The following is a 16664-nucleotide window of genomic DNA, read 5'->3' as shown; positions in this document are numbered from 1 at the left end:
TTCATTTAGTATCTTTTTCTTTACGTGCAAGTTAATCTTTTGTTTTTATTTTTTGAATTTTAATTCTTACCACTTTTTAAAAAATTGCAGTTAAGAATTAAAAATCACTCCTGTGTATTCCTACATATTCTAAATGTGAGGCATCTGTCCAAACGCTAAATCTTGGCACAAAGTGAGTGATGAAGCAGAATAATGATCCCAAGCACAGCAGCTGAAAATGAAAAGAAGAAGGTGTTGCAGTGGCCCAGTCAGATGTCCAGACCTCAACCTTAAGAGAGCTGTGTTTAAACAACTGCCCACAAACATCAAGAGATCTTTGTAAAGGAGAGAAGAGGGCTAAAGTTCTTCCACAACACTACGAGAGACTGTCAAACAGAAAAAGAGAACTTCTTGCTAAAGGTGCTGAGCGCTGAATCATCGCTCTTATTCACAAAACTGCACTGCTGAACTGAGTCCTATGAAACTTTCTGTTTCACGTCACTGTAGACACATATAAGAAGTGTGACTGTTAGCGTGGTCAGCCCCAGCATTGTTATTCTTCTGTTTGGTTCTAAAAACAGATGTTGCTAACTGTTTGGTTCTATCATCTAAGCTGACTATTATTTCTAGGTTAATGTCAGGAAACTAACAGAAAACAATGCAGGGCTGTAAAGTGCTCTCAGATGTTTTGAACTGAACGCGCTGTCGATCAGTTTAATCTGTAGTGATGGGGGCAGAGTCCCCGCTCACAGCTTGTGTTCTTGGCAGCTCTGGTTGAAAACCTCCAACCTGTTTAATGAGAAAAGTTGTCTAAAAATAGATGCAGAGTTACCACAAACGTCTTCACGAGACTGCAGAGTGTTGCTTCCTGTCATCTCTTAAAATGACTGTGCTTCTGCTGTTTAACATACCAACAAGACATTTCACACCCTACTTACAACTTTCCAAATGAGACCATCTGTGGGAGAAGAAGCTTTAATCAGTGACCTGTCACCAAATGCTACCGGCTGTTTTGTCAGATTTCACTGGAAACCAGTTTATGGGCATTGATCTCTGCATAGCTTCACTGACAAGTGTTATATTGATTTATTTCATTTATTTAGTTCCATTGTACTTCTAAGGTTTCGTTAACAGGATTGTATTGGACTGTTTTTTTAAACATTTTTAAGATACAAAGTAAATGCCACGTATAGTTAGTCAATTATTATAATTATTTTTAATTATTTTCTCCAAGTTTGTTTGTAATTAATTATTTTAAAAAGATATAAATTTGAAAAGCATTACAACAAAACCCCAAAGTACTGTTCTTCAGCCCGACTGTCATTTCAGCTTGTTAGGTCATGTGACTCTCTACAGTATCTACAATGTTGACTCTACAACCTTCAAACTACAGAGCTGCATGTTTCTGAAACTAAAAAACCTACAGCCTGAGTCACACAGGTCAGCGACGCCCTCAGCAACCTCTGGTCACCAGGAAAGAAAAGGATGTTTATTCATTAACTGGAAAAAGTGCCAGAAACTGAAAGCAGGCGAGTGTTTGGGAGTGGGCACCTCCCATGGCAGGGTGGTACAGGTGATCGTGGCAAACTTCTAGTGACCAATCACAAGAAGGTTTTTGGTGCAGGACTGCATGCCTCTTTATGGCCAGCAACCTTCTGCAACCCCCGGCTAACCAGTTAGAGAATACAGTTTTTTCCCCAGTGACTTGGGCAACTCACAGCAACAGACATCAAACTCACTTTCTTGGGGATTTTTCCCATAACACGCAGCGGTTACCTGGCTGCTGCTGACTGCTCTCTAAGTCTAAGGCCCTGACTTTTTGCCTTGTCATCAGGTTCCTGACATGAATTTTAAAGGGTGATTTTTCATCAGCAGAGCACCTGAGCGCCTAAAACACAAGATTTTAGTTCATGTTTTTTTCTTTTTGAGTCCCACTTAATGTCACGTCTTAATACGTGGTGATTTTTTTTATGTGGGATCTGGTGAAAACTCATGTTTACCTGGATGGTAAGAAAGGTTAATGTGCTTGTTTCAGACAAAGGATGAACTGAAGGGCCTCACCTGGTGTAAGATAAAGGATTTTTCTGAACTGTGAATCACACAAAACGACTTTAATTGCTTTACATGTATATAATTGCTGTATAACATGGAGCTAGAAATAAGCATAAGAAAAGTATGTAATATTTACTTGTTGTGATGTTGTTGGGCTCTCAGTAATTCACCCCAAACTGTGGGTGAATCTGTTAACTCTCCCTCTGAGTGACGCCATCGTTGACGGCATGTTTCCTGTTCTTCGTCTGTCTGCAGGTTGGTGGATGACCGATGTGTGGTTGAGCCAGCTGCTGGAGATTTGGACAACCCCCCAAAGAAATTCAGGGGTAAGAATGACTGCTGTCGTGTTGCTGTGTTTTGGAGCAGTGATGGTATTCTGGTATTTATTTAATTTGGTATAAATGTCTGCTGCTCTATTTAAGTGATAAACAGATTCATGACGATGGGACCGAGTGAAGCAAACCTCCAGTGTGTTTTATGAGATATAAATGGAGTGCGTGTGATGTTAGTCCAGCTATGATCATCAGAGACCATCGGAGGAGAAGTTTTCCACCAGCTGCTCTCTGATGGTTTCTCTCTCTTATAAACTTACTTCACCATCTGCTCTCATTGAGCAGCTGAACCAGTTTATAAGTGGACCACAAACAGTGACTGACAGCAAAAAGTTAAAAAAGTTAAAATCCAGAACAGATGGCGGCTCCAGCGTCTGATGATCAAACTTATGAAATTGTTAAATTGCTTTTAAACATCTCACACATTTCCTCAGCATTACTGGTGGCTGACAAGACAGTCCACATGGAAAACATAAGAAGAATAAGAATAAAGGTCATCTTATCTTATCTTACCATCTGATAGCAAAACAAAGAAGACATAAGAGCAGTGTTAAGACTTAACAGGTAGACTGATGGACTGAAGGTCACTGTGCTGACTGTTTAAACTAATTTTACAAATAAATAATCTCTCTCTTTATCATAAGTCTTTGCCCTCGTGAACTATGTTCCTTTTTTATTTAAAATTTGAAATCTTGGCATTAAGTAGGTCACACTGTTAGCAGCTCTGACACATAAAAACTATTTCAAAAACTCTACAAAATGTATGAGAAAGTTCATAAAAGTCAATAAGGCACAAAGGAGAGTGGATGCACTGTTAAAGGTGCAGGAACACAACAATAGTGAGTAAATGCATTAATTTATTAAGAAAAACCTGCATTATTTGAAGTAAGAACACAGTAATGATGATATATAATAATGAATATAATTTGAATTATTAGATAAAATAAATAAAGCCATGTTCTGAAATATAAACGTTGAAGCTGTTTCTCCAAATGTTTTAACCCAATTTTTATATCAACTAAAAAAATCAACGGCCGTCCAAAAGTCATCGTTGTTCCTTCAATTACACCTAATTAAATACTCTATGATTTCTCTATGGTTGTTTCAAAGCTCAGTACTCTACGTTAAGCTGATTTTTACAACATTCATATCCTAGTAATGTTACACACAGCGATTACACACAGGCAAATTCTGTTTGCTGTACAAACACACAGTTGGAGCAGCGTGAAAACATACAGGATCTGCTGGAGGAGAGTCAATATTTGCCCGTCTTTTGTGCTCTTGCATCACTTTGCTCCAACTGTATCAGTTTTACTGAACGCTGCTCTCTCCAGCAGTCTTTTAATTGCTTATTTATCTTGTCTAATTAAACGAAGTCTGTCTGTCTTCTGTGCACTCATATTGACGTTTCACTCATTCATCGTGCCCACATCATGAATCCTAACCGCCATGGCGATGCCTCACTTTTTCAATGTGCACAAACAAGTGGCTTGAAGTCACACAATTCTTTTTGGCTTGTGTTTAAATAGCAGCATGATTGGTCGATTTCTGGAAGCCTGCCAAAAGGAAACACTCAGTGCAAAATAATATTTTTGTTACTAATTAACCTTTTCAATATTTTTATTAACCCTTACATGTCATAAAACAAGACAAATGTCCATCAGATTTTATCTGGGTATGTTATGAAATCCTTTGGGATTTAATAATGATGATCTTCAGGGTTTTATGATATGCTGGGGCGATCGTGGCTCAAGAGTTGGGAGTTCGTCTTGTAATCGGAAGGTTGCCAGTTCGAGCCCCGGCTCGGACAGTCTCGGTCGTTGTGTCCTTGGGCAAGACACTTCACCCGTTTCCTACTGGTGGTGGTCAGAGGGCCACCGGCAGCCTCGCCTCTGTCAGTGCACCCCAGGGTGGCTGTGCCTACAATGTAGCTGCCATCACCAGTGTGTGAATGGCGCTATACAGGCCATTTACCATTTTACTTCAAATGAAGTCACTTATTACTCTGCTTAAATATGACCTAAAAAATAATAACTAAATGTTTTTTTTTAAAAAGTCATCAGCATAACACAGATTGAGACCAGCATCTTGGTGAAACTGATAAATAGTAGTGACATATAGACAGTAAGAAGTGAAGCTCCCCTGGTGGGCAGGCAGTGCATGTGCAGGGGGCTGAGTTTGAGTTGACCCCAAACCCTTTCATTCTGAGCATATCTTGTATATATTAAAGACTCAAAGTCAATCTTCCTAAAAAAAAACATTTTAGGTCCTAAAATGAATCATTGGGAAATCCCACATGTTGTTTTAGCTTCTGTGGCTATTTTAAGCCCATAAACAGGCAGCACCCAGCATAAGGATTCGTTTACATTATTTTCAGTATTGATTCACAATCCATCAGATATTCCTGCTTCAATATGACATTAAGTTTTTTTGTTATGTGTGTTGACTATACGGTGCATCTCTATATATAATTCCTTCCCATTCTGCAGGCGGTCTTGTGATGTAATAACAAAGAAAGTCTTCTTCTTCTTCTTCATCTTGCAGACTGCCTGTTTAAGGTTTGTCCTATGAGTCGGTACTCGGCTCAGAAGCAGTTCTGGAAAGCAAAACAAGCCAAACATGAGAAGGACAAGATTGGTGATGTGGTTCTGCTACAAAAACTACAGGTAACACACATTTCAGCAGAAGCATGAGCGCATGGATGAAGCTAGGCTAGCTAACCCACGAGGACATCATTACTAAATCTTAGATTTTCTTGGGCACCATTGCACATCGACAGAGAAATATGACTACAGACTTGCTGTTGGTGGTTTGTTATTTGTCAAATGATACATCAGCCTGAGAGAGGGCTCATTGGCAGACGTTTAATTAGATTGAGCTGTGTTTAATTGGATTGAACTGTGTCTGTTGCAGCATGCATCAAATCTGGAGCAGAAGCAGAACGAGACAGAAAACAAGAAAGTCCATGGAGACGTGGTCAAATATGGAACTGTCATACAGGTAAATTAATTATTTCTCATTCAAATGAAGTGGAGCACAAAGATTTGTAGACTATTTATGTGATTATAGAGCAAACACAGACAATAATGAACATTTAGTATGATTGATTGGTCACAGTCTTTCATGAATAAGCAGATATTCTCCAATACACTGCTTGTTCTCATTTTCATTGATTAATGGAGTCGTCCAGTTCATTTATATGTATTTTGACTAAATGACTCCAGGAGGAAACCCTCCACAGAGAAATGCAAAACCACAAAACAAAGGAGGCAGAAAAAGGGCAGAAACATACGCCCACACGCCAAAATTATTTAAAAAAGACAAGAGAGAAGACAGAAAACTGCCACATAGAAATATGTAATCAATAAAGAAGGAAATGGAGCCCAGAATCATGTTGCCTCATGATTCGCTCATGACTGAAGGTAAACAACGTTTGCACTTGTTTCCTTTACCTGCGTCTGACTCATCGATTTCTTTTCACTGTTAATGTTTTTTCATTGCAACCAACCCAAAGACGAAACATGTCAGACTGTCAGTCAACATCATGCGCCCTCTGGATGTATTTACTTTTCCCTGTAAGCTTCCTGCTATGAGCACATGCTGTGTCAGTGAAGTTCACACATTTCCTTTTTCACTTTTCACATAAACTATTCAGCTAAAATTTGAGACGGGAATGTTCAATGACGAGGACCATAAAGATGTCGTTGTTTGACGCGACCTGACTGCAGCTTGACTGATATGGGCACAGAAAACGTAGAAACAACTCATTTTATGCTCTTGTATTTAGATATGACTCAAAAAGCAGTCTTGATGTGTCAACTTGCCTCAGCTTTATGGAACTTTAGGTTGAAGTGCAGTGGAAATAACAAAAGCTGGAAAATGTTTTAGTTCTTGTAACTTGAAAGAAGCCCTAATGACTCAATCAAACAGAGCGAATCGTAGGTTTCCCTTCTTTAGGTAGGCCTAACCATGATTTTAAAGAAATGGATTCACCAATGCTGGAAATTCCCTTTGCAACATGCAGGATATAAATCCCTTGATCCAGAAGAATATCTGAACGTTTATTTTTCTTCTTTTGAGTGAGCACATGACAGAGTGTCAGATAGATTTGCCCTTTTTGTCGTAAAGACCGGTGACCAACCAGCCACATATTTTTCTGATAGTGTGCTGATCCAGCTGCACTGGCTCCCCGTTAAATTCAGAATCCAGTTTAAGGTTTTGACCTTGACTTTCAGGGCTCTGCATGGACAAGCACCAACATATATAAGTGAACTTTTACATTCATACATTCCCAGCAGGTCCCTGAGGTCATGTGACCAGGGCTTGCTTGCTGTCCAACACACGAGGCTGAAAACAAAAGGCGACAAAGCTTTTGTGACTGTGGCCCCCAGATTGTGGAAGTCTCTCCCTTTGAGCCTGAGATCTGTGGACTCAGTGGTCGCTTTTAAAAAACAGCTAAAAACTTTTTATTTTTAAACTTGCTTTTGGTTGATTTTTATTTTTAGGTTTTAGCTTCTGTGAAGCACTTTGTGATTTTTATCTTGAAAGGTGCTGTTTAAATAAAGTTTTACTTACTTACTTCTTATTTTGAGTGAGCACATGACAGAGTGTCAGATAGATTTGCCCTTTTTGTCGTAAAGACCGGTGACCAACCAGCCACATAAACTCTTTGTTTAAAGTAATAATGCTGCCTTAAGGGCCCGTGCCCACTCGCAGTATTGTTAACAGGAAGCGTGCATGACCTCGTTTTCACAGCGCTCCTATGAGCCTCCTGTTAGTAGGTCATACTGCTGTTTTCTTCAGTTTCAGATGGTTGGTGAGAGAGAAGTGACATTTAACTGACACTGGAGAAATGGAAAAGTGAGATTTTAGCCAATGACTGAACACCATCATAAGATTATTATAGCAAAAACTTTCAGTGGTAGCTTCTAAGTTAGCCAACAGTTTGCTTCCCTCCCAGAACATCTCTGATGGCCCAGTCATTTTAATTTTATTTAACACATTGCTAAAAACTCTTTACTACTTTGTCTATCAGTTGGTCTGATTGAGTTAATGTGTTATGCTATTTTTTTTCCATTCTGTGTTTTTATCCCTTTTCATTTTAGCTAAACGCACCACGTCGGCTGAATATTGATACTAATAAAATAAAAGACATTTGCCAGTATCCATGCTTGAAATTCATTTTCACGCATATTTGGTAATAAAGGTTTTTTCAACCCTTGTAGGGAAAGAATTACACTAAAAATAAGCACAAAACAAACTAACAGATGGTGTGTCTGTAATGTAACGTTAATGTCCTTTGTGTGCAGCAGCTGCAGTTTAAAGAAATCTTAACACATTATCTATAACAATTTTTTCCCGCCACCCAGCAGAGGCCAAAATCCAACTTACTGCACATTTCAAAAGAATCAAAGCTGCAGGTCAGTGCAGATGTTTTTAAACCTCACTGTGGTGATGTTAGACGGCACTCACAGGCTACACGTCTGAACACGCCTGCATATAAGAACACGCCTGCAGAGTTGCATTGTCTATCAGGACTTCCTGCTCTGAAGCCAACCAGTGTCTGCACTGTGACGGCTGCTCTTTGCTAGCAGGGCGACATCAGTTGCCATGATAACCAGGTGATTCACACGCCTCCGCTCCCCTTTTTACAGCTGTAATCGACCCTGCTGGTGTTTGTATGATCATTTACACACACACACACACACACACACACACACACACACACACACACACACACACACACACACACACACACACACAGCAGCACTGCTTTAGTGAGTGTGTACATGCTGTTATCTGTTAGTGTCAATATTAACCTCCTCCTCAAGGTTGAAGACCTCTTTTCATTACTCTCCCTCGCTCTCTTACTCTCTCTCTCTCACACACACACACACACACACACACACACACATTTCCCACAGAACAATCTGAATAAGATTCAGTCAGACGATACCACACCCAATGTGTGTGTGTGTGTGTGTGTGTTTGTTTTTAAGGTTTTCACAGGTTTAAACACAATCAGCCATGAAATGAAAAATGAAAAGTGTGTCTATTAAGTTTATTAACTAAACAACACACAGAAGCAAAAATTCACTCCAATCATTTCTGTTGTTTATTTGTGTCTGTGACGCCACGAGTGCAGCGAGTTTCTAGGTTGATGACTAACTCGGTGTTAGTGAACTACAAACAAACAAAACAACAACAAAAAATTATTAAACATAAAAATCATTTTAGTTACACTGATCTAATCCTAATGAAGAAGTGAAAAAGTCAGTGTTTTCCTTCAAATGTAATCAAATGTACAGTAGTGTCTCTTTTAAATACCAGAGCAGCAAAAAATCTGTGAGGTTGTTTTGATTTGTGTTCACTTTTTCACAGTATGTTAAAAAAAAAGACAAAGTAAAGATCTTGGTTCCAGAACAGTTGCTGAGTCACAAATATCCCAGAAACCTTTTAAAAACCTTTCAGGTGTAATCGAGAGCAAAATAAGAACAAAAACAAAACAACAACACAGGCTCTGTTCTTCCCTAAAACAACTGCTCACTACATTGGGGACTATTTTAGTGGCGCATTAATTAGCATTTGGTTATATAATGCCCTAGTGACATATTTTAAATGCTGTCTATGTGACATACGGTGCAATGATGTACATGTGTCTGCAGCTGCTCCACATGAAGAGTAATAAATACCTGACGGTGAACAAACGGCTGCCGGCTCTGCTGGAGAAGAACGCCATGCGAGTCACTCTGGACGGGACGGGAAACGAAGGCTCCTGGCTCTTCATCCAGCCGTTCTGGAAGCTGCGTGCCAACGGAGACAATGTAAATGCACATTACAGGAAAATCTGCGCTCATGGGAACAGCCTGACCTTTCGTTCTTAGTGCAGAGCATCCAAATATATACAATAGATCCAGAGTTGCAGATTATTCAGTCTGCTCTCTGCTGCAGGTGGTGGTGGGAGATAAAGTGATCCTGAACCCGGTGAACGCTGGTCAGCCGCTGCATGCTTCAAACTACGAACTGACCGACCACCCGGGATGCAAAGAGGTGAGAAAGTGACGATCAGAAAACTGACAGAAATATTCAGCATTTGTCATTTCCCTGAAATTGGCGCCCTCTTGTTTTAGAGATGACATGCAGGTTATTCTCTGTGTCATTTCCCATGATGACAGGAAAATACACGACTTGCACTTTACTCATTTTACACCAAACACAAATAGTAAATGGACTGATTCTTGTACAGCACTTTTCTATCCTGAGACCTCAAAACTCAGTTATCTTTAATTATTGCTCATTAAACATGGCGTCGCTGCTGGATGCTGTGATATAATTGTTACTGTGAGCAGAGTCTGCAGTTATTTATTTAAATGATAAGACTGAGGCTTCTGGAAAATTATTAACACATTAAAGTTAATGATTTCTTAAAACAAACAGTTTAAAACCAATAAAAAGAAAGAAAAGCAGCGTGTTCTTTGGATATATAGAAATATTTTTCACGTGAGGAAACTGCTGACTGTTTAGTACCTCGAGTGGCCCGTGGGTTTCTGTTAGTCTAATGAATTTCACAGTAAAGTGACTCACAAATGACTACAGAGAGACAAAATGATCCTAAAATCTGGAAATTCCATAGTTACAGTTTGTAAAAATAATCACAATAAACCTGTAATGTAGCACAAATAGGTAGAATTTCATATAGCTAAATAAATATAATGCAACATGACAAAATAGATATTTTAATAATGTGAAAACAAATCTGAAATGAGAATAAATGTGATTCTATGAGGCAAGAAATAACACAAGTATTACCCTAGAAAGAGATTCAAATTCACACTGCCTCTACTGCGCTCCCCACACCCTAACCAGAGCATGTTTGCGCCCTCTGCAGGTGAACTCTGTGAACTGCAACACCAGCTGGAAGATCAACCTGTTCATGATGTTCAACGATCACAGAGAGGAAGTCCTCAAAGGAGTGAGTGAGCTCACAGGGAAGCAGCACTGCACACAGTATAAGTGCACTAGAAATGCAGACATTAGTGTTTTAAAAGGAAGTCGTGTTTAGTGCCACAGATAGATTTAAAATTTTCACGTGCATATATTCAAATTAGACATCAAAACGACATCTGAACAATAACTTCAGTAATTTAAAGTCTTTTTTCCTGTTTTTCCTTTGTGGAGGTCTTCACCTTTGCCTTTTCCTACTTTTAGTTTCCATTTCTCAATAAACATCGTTACTTTTTCTTTATTTGTTGGAATATTTGCAGCTCCAGGCCGTCTCCTGGGATCTTTTTAAACTCTTTGCATAGTAAAGTTCTGTGACTGCATGTTTTATGCTGAAATTCACCCCAAAGGTCACAGTTATTGTCAGTAAGTCAAAGAGCCAGCAGGAGCGCTGTTTGTCACCGACATTGTTTCAGAGATAAACGATAAATGCCCGGAGAGGCTCAGGATTTGCAGACGAACCCAAATTGTCCTTCAGTCCTCCTTTAAGATCTTCCTGTCTCTGTCAGGGCGACGTGGTGCGTTTGTTTCACGCTGAGCAGGAAAAGTTTCTGACCTGCGATGAATACAAGAGCAAACTTCACGTTTTCCTCCGAACCACGCTGAGGCAGTCAGCAACGTCAGCGACCAGCTCCAACGCCCTCTGGGAGGTTGAGGTACACAAACAAACACAAGTACACAAATTCTCTAGAATTTCCTCTAAACTTGCACTTATGTTAAACTTTTTCTCTATGTGCTGATTGGTTTGACAGGTTGTCCATCATGATCCGTGCCGCGGAGGGGCGGGACATTGGAACAGTCTCTACCGTTTCAAACACCTGGCCACTGGAAACTACCTGGCTGCTGAGGTAACAGATCAAGCTGGTGGACTAAAGAAGCAGTCCATGAATGAAGTTTGACTGTTAAAGCAAATACCAAACACCTCGCTATGGCAGTGGTTTTACTACAACAGATGCAGTTTCATAGATGTAGATGCTAACTGATAATTATTTATCTATAAATAATATATAAGTAATGAATTGTTGGAAGGAAAGGAAAGAGCTGCTATCCAATAAATTCATTGTTGACCTCTCATTTGTGTCGTTGTCGTTGTTGTAGGAGAACCCGGGTTATAAAGGAGACAATGTGGAGCTGTCTTCCTCGGTGAGTCTCTTGCATGACACATAAGATATAAGGCATCGGTAAGTCAGAGCAGGTGTCCAGGTTTTATTTTGAAAGGGCTATAATCAGACTCTGCAGGAGACGGGACACTTTGTGTCTGACTTTTCTCTGATGACGTTTACGTTCAGGTATTTAAGGCAAAGACATTTTCATTTCAAAATTTTCAGGAAAAATGAAACATTGTTTCCAGGAAGTGCCTCAATACTTTTGCCTCATTTTGATGCGTTTTTCAAGTTGATCAAAGATCGATGCAGCCAGAAACAGCAAGAAAAAATCCTGTTGGAGAAACAGCCTCTTCTGAATGAAGTCCACGCTGATTAGGAATCTAACCCCTTTACATCCTATACATGACCTCTGACCTTTCTGTAGATGGACGGTAGCCGTAGCAACAAGCGGTCCCACGGAGAGAGGATCAAGTACAAGCTGGTCGCGGTGCCTCATGGGAGCGACATCGCCTCGCTGTTCGAGCTCGACCCGACTACGCTGCAGAAAACCGACTCCTTCGTACCACGGTAGGAACACACGAGTCCTTTAACTTCCTGCAGATGTTTCACAGTAAAAGACTTTAGAGGACAGGGGCATTATGGGAGCGAGGTGCACTTTTGCTTCAGATGGTAAGAAACTGAAGAGTGTACTGGTTGTGTGTCTGACTTTGGGAAACCATTTTAATTATGTAGGTCATAACATTTTGAGATAGTTTGAAGTCGTAATTGACTGAATGTCATTTTAATGAATCTGTTTTGCACTTCAACTAAATACACAATGACTGTTTGTCTAAAAAAAGAGAATTATTTCACTCACAGAAAAAAGGGAAAATTAAAAAACAAGATTTAAGAAAATCTTGCAAAAAAAACCAAAACAAATCTTTTAAATCACCTGATAAAGTGTTTTTGTCGTTATATTGCTGTTATATGCTGCTGTTTCTTTATATCTTATTGTCTTCTCATTAACTTTCCCCTAAAAATATCCAATAACTGTTATATTTTTATGGGGAACTCTCATTTCAGATTATTTGTTTTTACAGGGAAACTATTAAAAGTGAATTATAAAAACGTTTGTGAAACTGATCTACATATATTGAATAAATAATATATAAGACAATGGTTGACAATGATTCTTAAGCTGCATTTGTATGACAGACGTTAGTTTTCTTTAACGAGGAGCCCACAGACTTCAGAATAAAGTTGAAGGGATTAAAACGGGGGGCTGTGTATCTTTCAGAAACTCATACGTGCGACTGAGGCATCTTTGCACGAACACCTGGATCCAGAGCACCAACGTCCCCATCGATATCGATGAGGAGCGACCTATCAGGCTCATGGTGAGGTCTTAGTTTTGATCAGGTTTGCTGCTAAAAGGTGCTGATTTAGTCTTCCATTGAATTTAATTTAAGGAACTAAGATTACAAAAACATTTGTATGATGTAGTGACTGCAAATACTTGATTGTTTGGTGTTCTCAAATCTGACAAAGGAATATTTGGGACTTTTAAGATGGTGGTCAAACAAAACAAAAGAAGTTTGTTCGACCAGTTCAAACAGACATGTTCTCTTGTTTCCTGGTTAATAGTCTACATGATCAATTATTTTTAATCATTATTAAACTAATAGCCATTGCGTCAAAACCAACAATCAAGAATAATTAACCATTCATCCAAACCATCAATTAAAAAATGCACAAAAACATGATTTTCTTTTCTTTTTTTTTACCATAAATAAGATGAAGTTACTCTTTGAAGCGTCTGTTTAATATTAATTTAAGTTCTTTTGCAGTTGGGGACATGTCCCACAAAAGAGGACAAAGAAGCGTTCGCTATTGTTTCCGTTCCTGTGATGGAAATCAGAGATCTGGACTTTGCCAACGATGCCAGCGCCATGCTGAGCACTGTGGTGGACCAGTTCAGCCAGGGCTTCATCAGTCAGAACGACCGCAAGTAATGAGCCACGTTGAAAAGGAAGTTGACTTTCTTTGTCGGCGCTCAGGAGGAGTTAATGCTTTCTGGTGTTTCTGTTGGTCAGGTATGCCGTCAAGCTGCTGGAAGATGTGGTTTTCTTTGTGGCTGACGTCATCAACAGCGGGCAGCCTGTCCTGGATGTAGTCATGACCAAACCTAACCGAGAGAGACAAAAGCTCATGAGAGAACAGAACATCCTCAAACAGGTCTGATCCTAAAAATACTCACACACCTTTTCCAGTAAAATTGTACAAGGGCTGGTTTGGAACCTGTGTTTCCTCCGACTCCTTCTGAGTGCAACATCAGATAATACAAACACACTGCCCTAAAGGACTTCCAGCTCTCTGAAAGTGTGTGCTTGTGTGTTTTCATCAGATCTTCGGCATCCTGAAGGCCCCCTTTAAGGACCGGCCAGGAGGGGAAGGTCCTCTGCTGTGTCTGGAGGAGCTGGCTGACCAGAAGAATGCTCCCTACCAGTACATGCTCAGACTCAGCTACAGAGTCCTCCGGCACTCTCAGGATGACTACCGCAAGAACCAGGTGAGGGGGCGATGACATTCATACTAGTTTTTATTGTTTCAAATCTTTATAAGCTTTATAAAGTTGAGACCTTTAAGAGTTTGGAGCTGTCCTGGTGTTTTCTTCGTTAAGCCAAAAGCTCTTATTTTCAATCACTTTGTGAAAGCAGAATGACAAATCAGCTGCTAAATGCTAAAAATGACACAACTTTGATGCCTGATAAAGCTCTTAATGGTAGAACAGCTGAAGATAACAGTGATCACAGAGACTCAAAATTCACCCCTCTCCAGGAGTATATAGCGAAGCAGTTCGGTGTGATGCAGAGTCAGATTGGGTACGACATCCTGGCTGAGGACACCATCACTGCCCTGCTGCACAATAACCGCAAACTGCTGGAGAAACACATCACCAAGACCGAGGTGGAGACTTTTGTCAGTCTGGTCCGCAAGAACCGAGAACCCAGGTACGCACGGAGACAGTAACAATCCCGAGTACATGATAAGTGCAGATTAGACTCCAGGATTTTGAATCTTCAATCCAAAGACACAAACTGAAGCGATTAAAATTGCTAACACCAAGGCACCAGTGGTTCCTGACTTTCTAATAAGGACGATGGCAAAATTTTCTATTGCTTATCCCCTGCAGAAGTCAAAATCCTCAAATTCCTGCAGTCTGCTTTTGATATGGATGTTTGCATTTTTTGGGCAAATCCAAGCAGTGATATAGTCCAAAGTTATAGCTTTTACTTTTGAAAGTGGTAATAAAGTGCTATTCTGTTATATTCTGTTTTACTACTTGACTTGGTGTTTCCTGGACTTTGCAGGTTTTTGGACTACCTGTCAGACCTGTGTGTGTCCAACAACGTGGCCATCCCCGTCACACAGGAGCTCATCTGTAAATGTGTCCTGGACCCCAAAAACCAGGACATCCTCATTAAGACAGAGTGAGGCGGGAGGGAATAAAGATCACTTTACCCATCTCACTTTACCTTACCCTGTGGGCACTGCAGTAAAACTTAGTTTGGTTTCGGAGAATGAGCTTTTTCAGTTTGCACCCCCACCAACAAACAAAGAGTAAAAATCAAGGAGTGTGTGTAATTGGTCTTTACATATCTATCTATCTACATGAGATAGTTTTTGATAGTTTCATGAAAATCTACATTAAAATTCTCACCTATAACTTTTAGTCTAATTGTTTACCATGATCTACTTTACTACTTTTTAAAATTACTTTCAGGCGCCGCGTTCCAAAGGAGGCGCCCTCTGGTGGTGTTCAAGGAGACTACATGGCAATGGATGACTTTGGAGATGAGGATGAGGTATGTTTGTCTGTATATTTGTAAATCGTTACCATAGATATAAAAGACGGATGTAGTCTTGTTTACGCCACCCATTTGTTAGTGAAGTCACACGCTGAGTGTTTTCACTGCAACCATTTTGGTGTTTATATAGGACATTGCACACTCATTATGTGGTAAAGCTGCTTTATCATGCTTTATTAAATTAAAGGGGACCGTAATTTTCAAAGTCAATTTCATTTAGTAATTCAGTAAGAGCAGAAACCAATAGAAGAGAATAACACTAATTACTTAGGTCATAGACCAAGTGAACATTTTTTCTTTAGACTTATGTATAGTGGGACGTGTTTTTGAAACTAGAGCCATAGTCACTGCCTACTGGTTATGAGAAATAATGCAGGGCACTTCTGGAATGGCTTTATGTATCAGAAATGGAAACTTTGTCCATCTTTTGTGGTCATTACCACAATACATTGAACCAATTCAAAATCCTGTTTCCCAAGACACAGAAAACTTTGATTTTCAAAACTTCAGTCGGCTGTTGTGTATGTCTAGAATACTGATTGGTTAAAAAAGTTCACACCAAAAGTTGCAACAATTACAAAATTAATTAATTTTTTCCACATTGTGGACTGAATACAATATCTGATAGCAAAACCACATGTGACTAGGTAGTAGTATTTCTAGAAAATGGTGTAATGGGCAAACATCTCATATCTAAACAAATCACTCACTTTCATGAAAGGTTCATTACATTTGAAGAAGACTAAACACTTAATGATGACCAAATTACTTTGGTCTTTGCTGCAGTCATGTTCTTACTTTTTAGATGGCTGGTATTACGAAAATGTCTGTTCTACTCTTCCTGCAGGTGTGGCTGATGTGGACAGACAAAGCTAATGAGAAACAGGAGAAAAGCATCAGACAGCTGGCTCAGGAGGCAAGACAAGGAAATGCTCATGATGAGAACGTCCTCACTTACTATAGGTACAGCCAAACAAAAACAGCCATTCACTTCAAATCTCATAAAAATCCAACAGACTTTTGTAAAGTGATCCAAGAATGCGATAAAAAGAAGCAAAGCTGATAGAGCCTGCCTCTGTGGACTTCCTTAGGTATCAGCTGAAGCTGTTTGCCCGTATGTGTTTGGACCGTCAGTATCTTGCAATAGATGAGATCTCCAAACAGCTGGATGTGGAGCTGATCTTCCTGTGCATGATGGATGAGACTCTTCCCTTTGACCTCCGGGCATCCTTCTGCCGCCTCATGCTCCATGCTCACGTAGACCGAGACCCTCAGGAACTGGTGACTCCTGTCAAATTCGCCCGGCTCTGGACTGAGATTCCAACCTCCATCTCCATCAAAGAGTA

The 16664-nt window shown here is 39.9% G+C and overlaps 1 protein-coding gene across 2 annotated transcripts in view; it reads left to right on the top strand.

Moving 5' to 3' along the window:
- The window catches only part of itpr3 (inositol 1,4,5-trisphosphate receptor, type 3), an 87946-nt gene that overhangs the window by 16634 nt on the left and 54648 nt on the right, over positions 1-16664 (top strand). For both annotated transcript variants that reach the window (XM_085147228.1, XM_085147227.1), the window contains exons 3-21: positions 2287-2357; positions 4908-5029; positions 5277-5363; positions 9029-9187; positions 9315-9413; positions 10252-10335; positions 10874-11020; positions 11117-11212; positions 11463-11507; positions 11895-12037; positions 12747-12846; positions 13297-13457; positions 13543-13684; positions 13854-14018; positions 14288-14460; positions 14821-14940; positions 15234-15315; positions 16166-16281; positions 16410-16661. In XM_085147228.1, the coding sequence (XP_085003354.1) occupies positions 2287-2357; positions 4908-5029; positions 5277-5363; positions 9029-9187; positions 9315-9413; positions 10252-10335; positions 10874-11020; positions 11117-11212; positions 11463-11507; positions 11895-12037; positions 12747-12846; positions 13297-13457; positions 13543-13684; positions 13854-14018; positions 14288-14460; positions 14821-14940; positions 15234-15315; positions 16166-16281; positions 16410-16661 (2364 nt within the window). The remainder of the gene's footprint in view (positions 1-2286; positions 2358-4907; positions 5030-5276; positions 5364-9028; positions 9188-9314; positions 9414-10251; positions 10336-10873; positions 11021-11116; positions 11213-11462; positions 11508-11894; positions 12038-12746; positions 12847-13296; positions 13458-13542; positions 13685-13853; positions 14019-14287; positions 14461-14820; positions 14941-15233; positions 15316-16165; positions 16282-16409; positions 16662-16664) is intronic.

The sequence above is a fragment of the Neolamprologus multifasciatus genome, chromosome 20 (genome assembly GCF_963576455.1).
Source record: "Neolamprologus multifasciatus chromosome 20, fNeoMul1.2, whole genome shotgun sequence".
In the NCBI taxonomy this organism is placed as follows: Eukaryota; Metazoa; Chordata; class Actinopteri; order Cichliformes; family Cichlidae; genus Neolamprologus; species Neolamprologus multifasciatus.
Note: the sequence above shows the minus strand (reverse complement) of the source record. Positions and strands in the feature narration are given on the sequence as shown.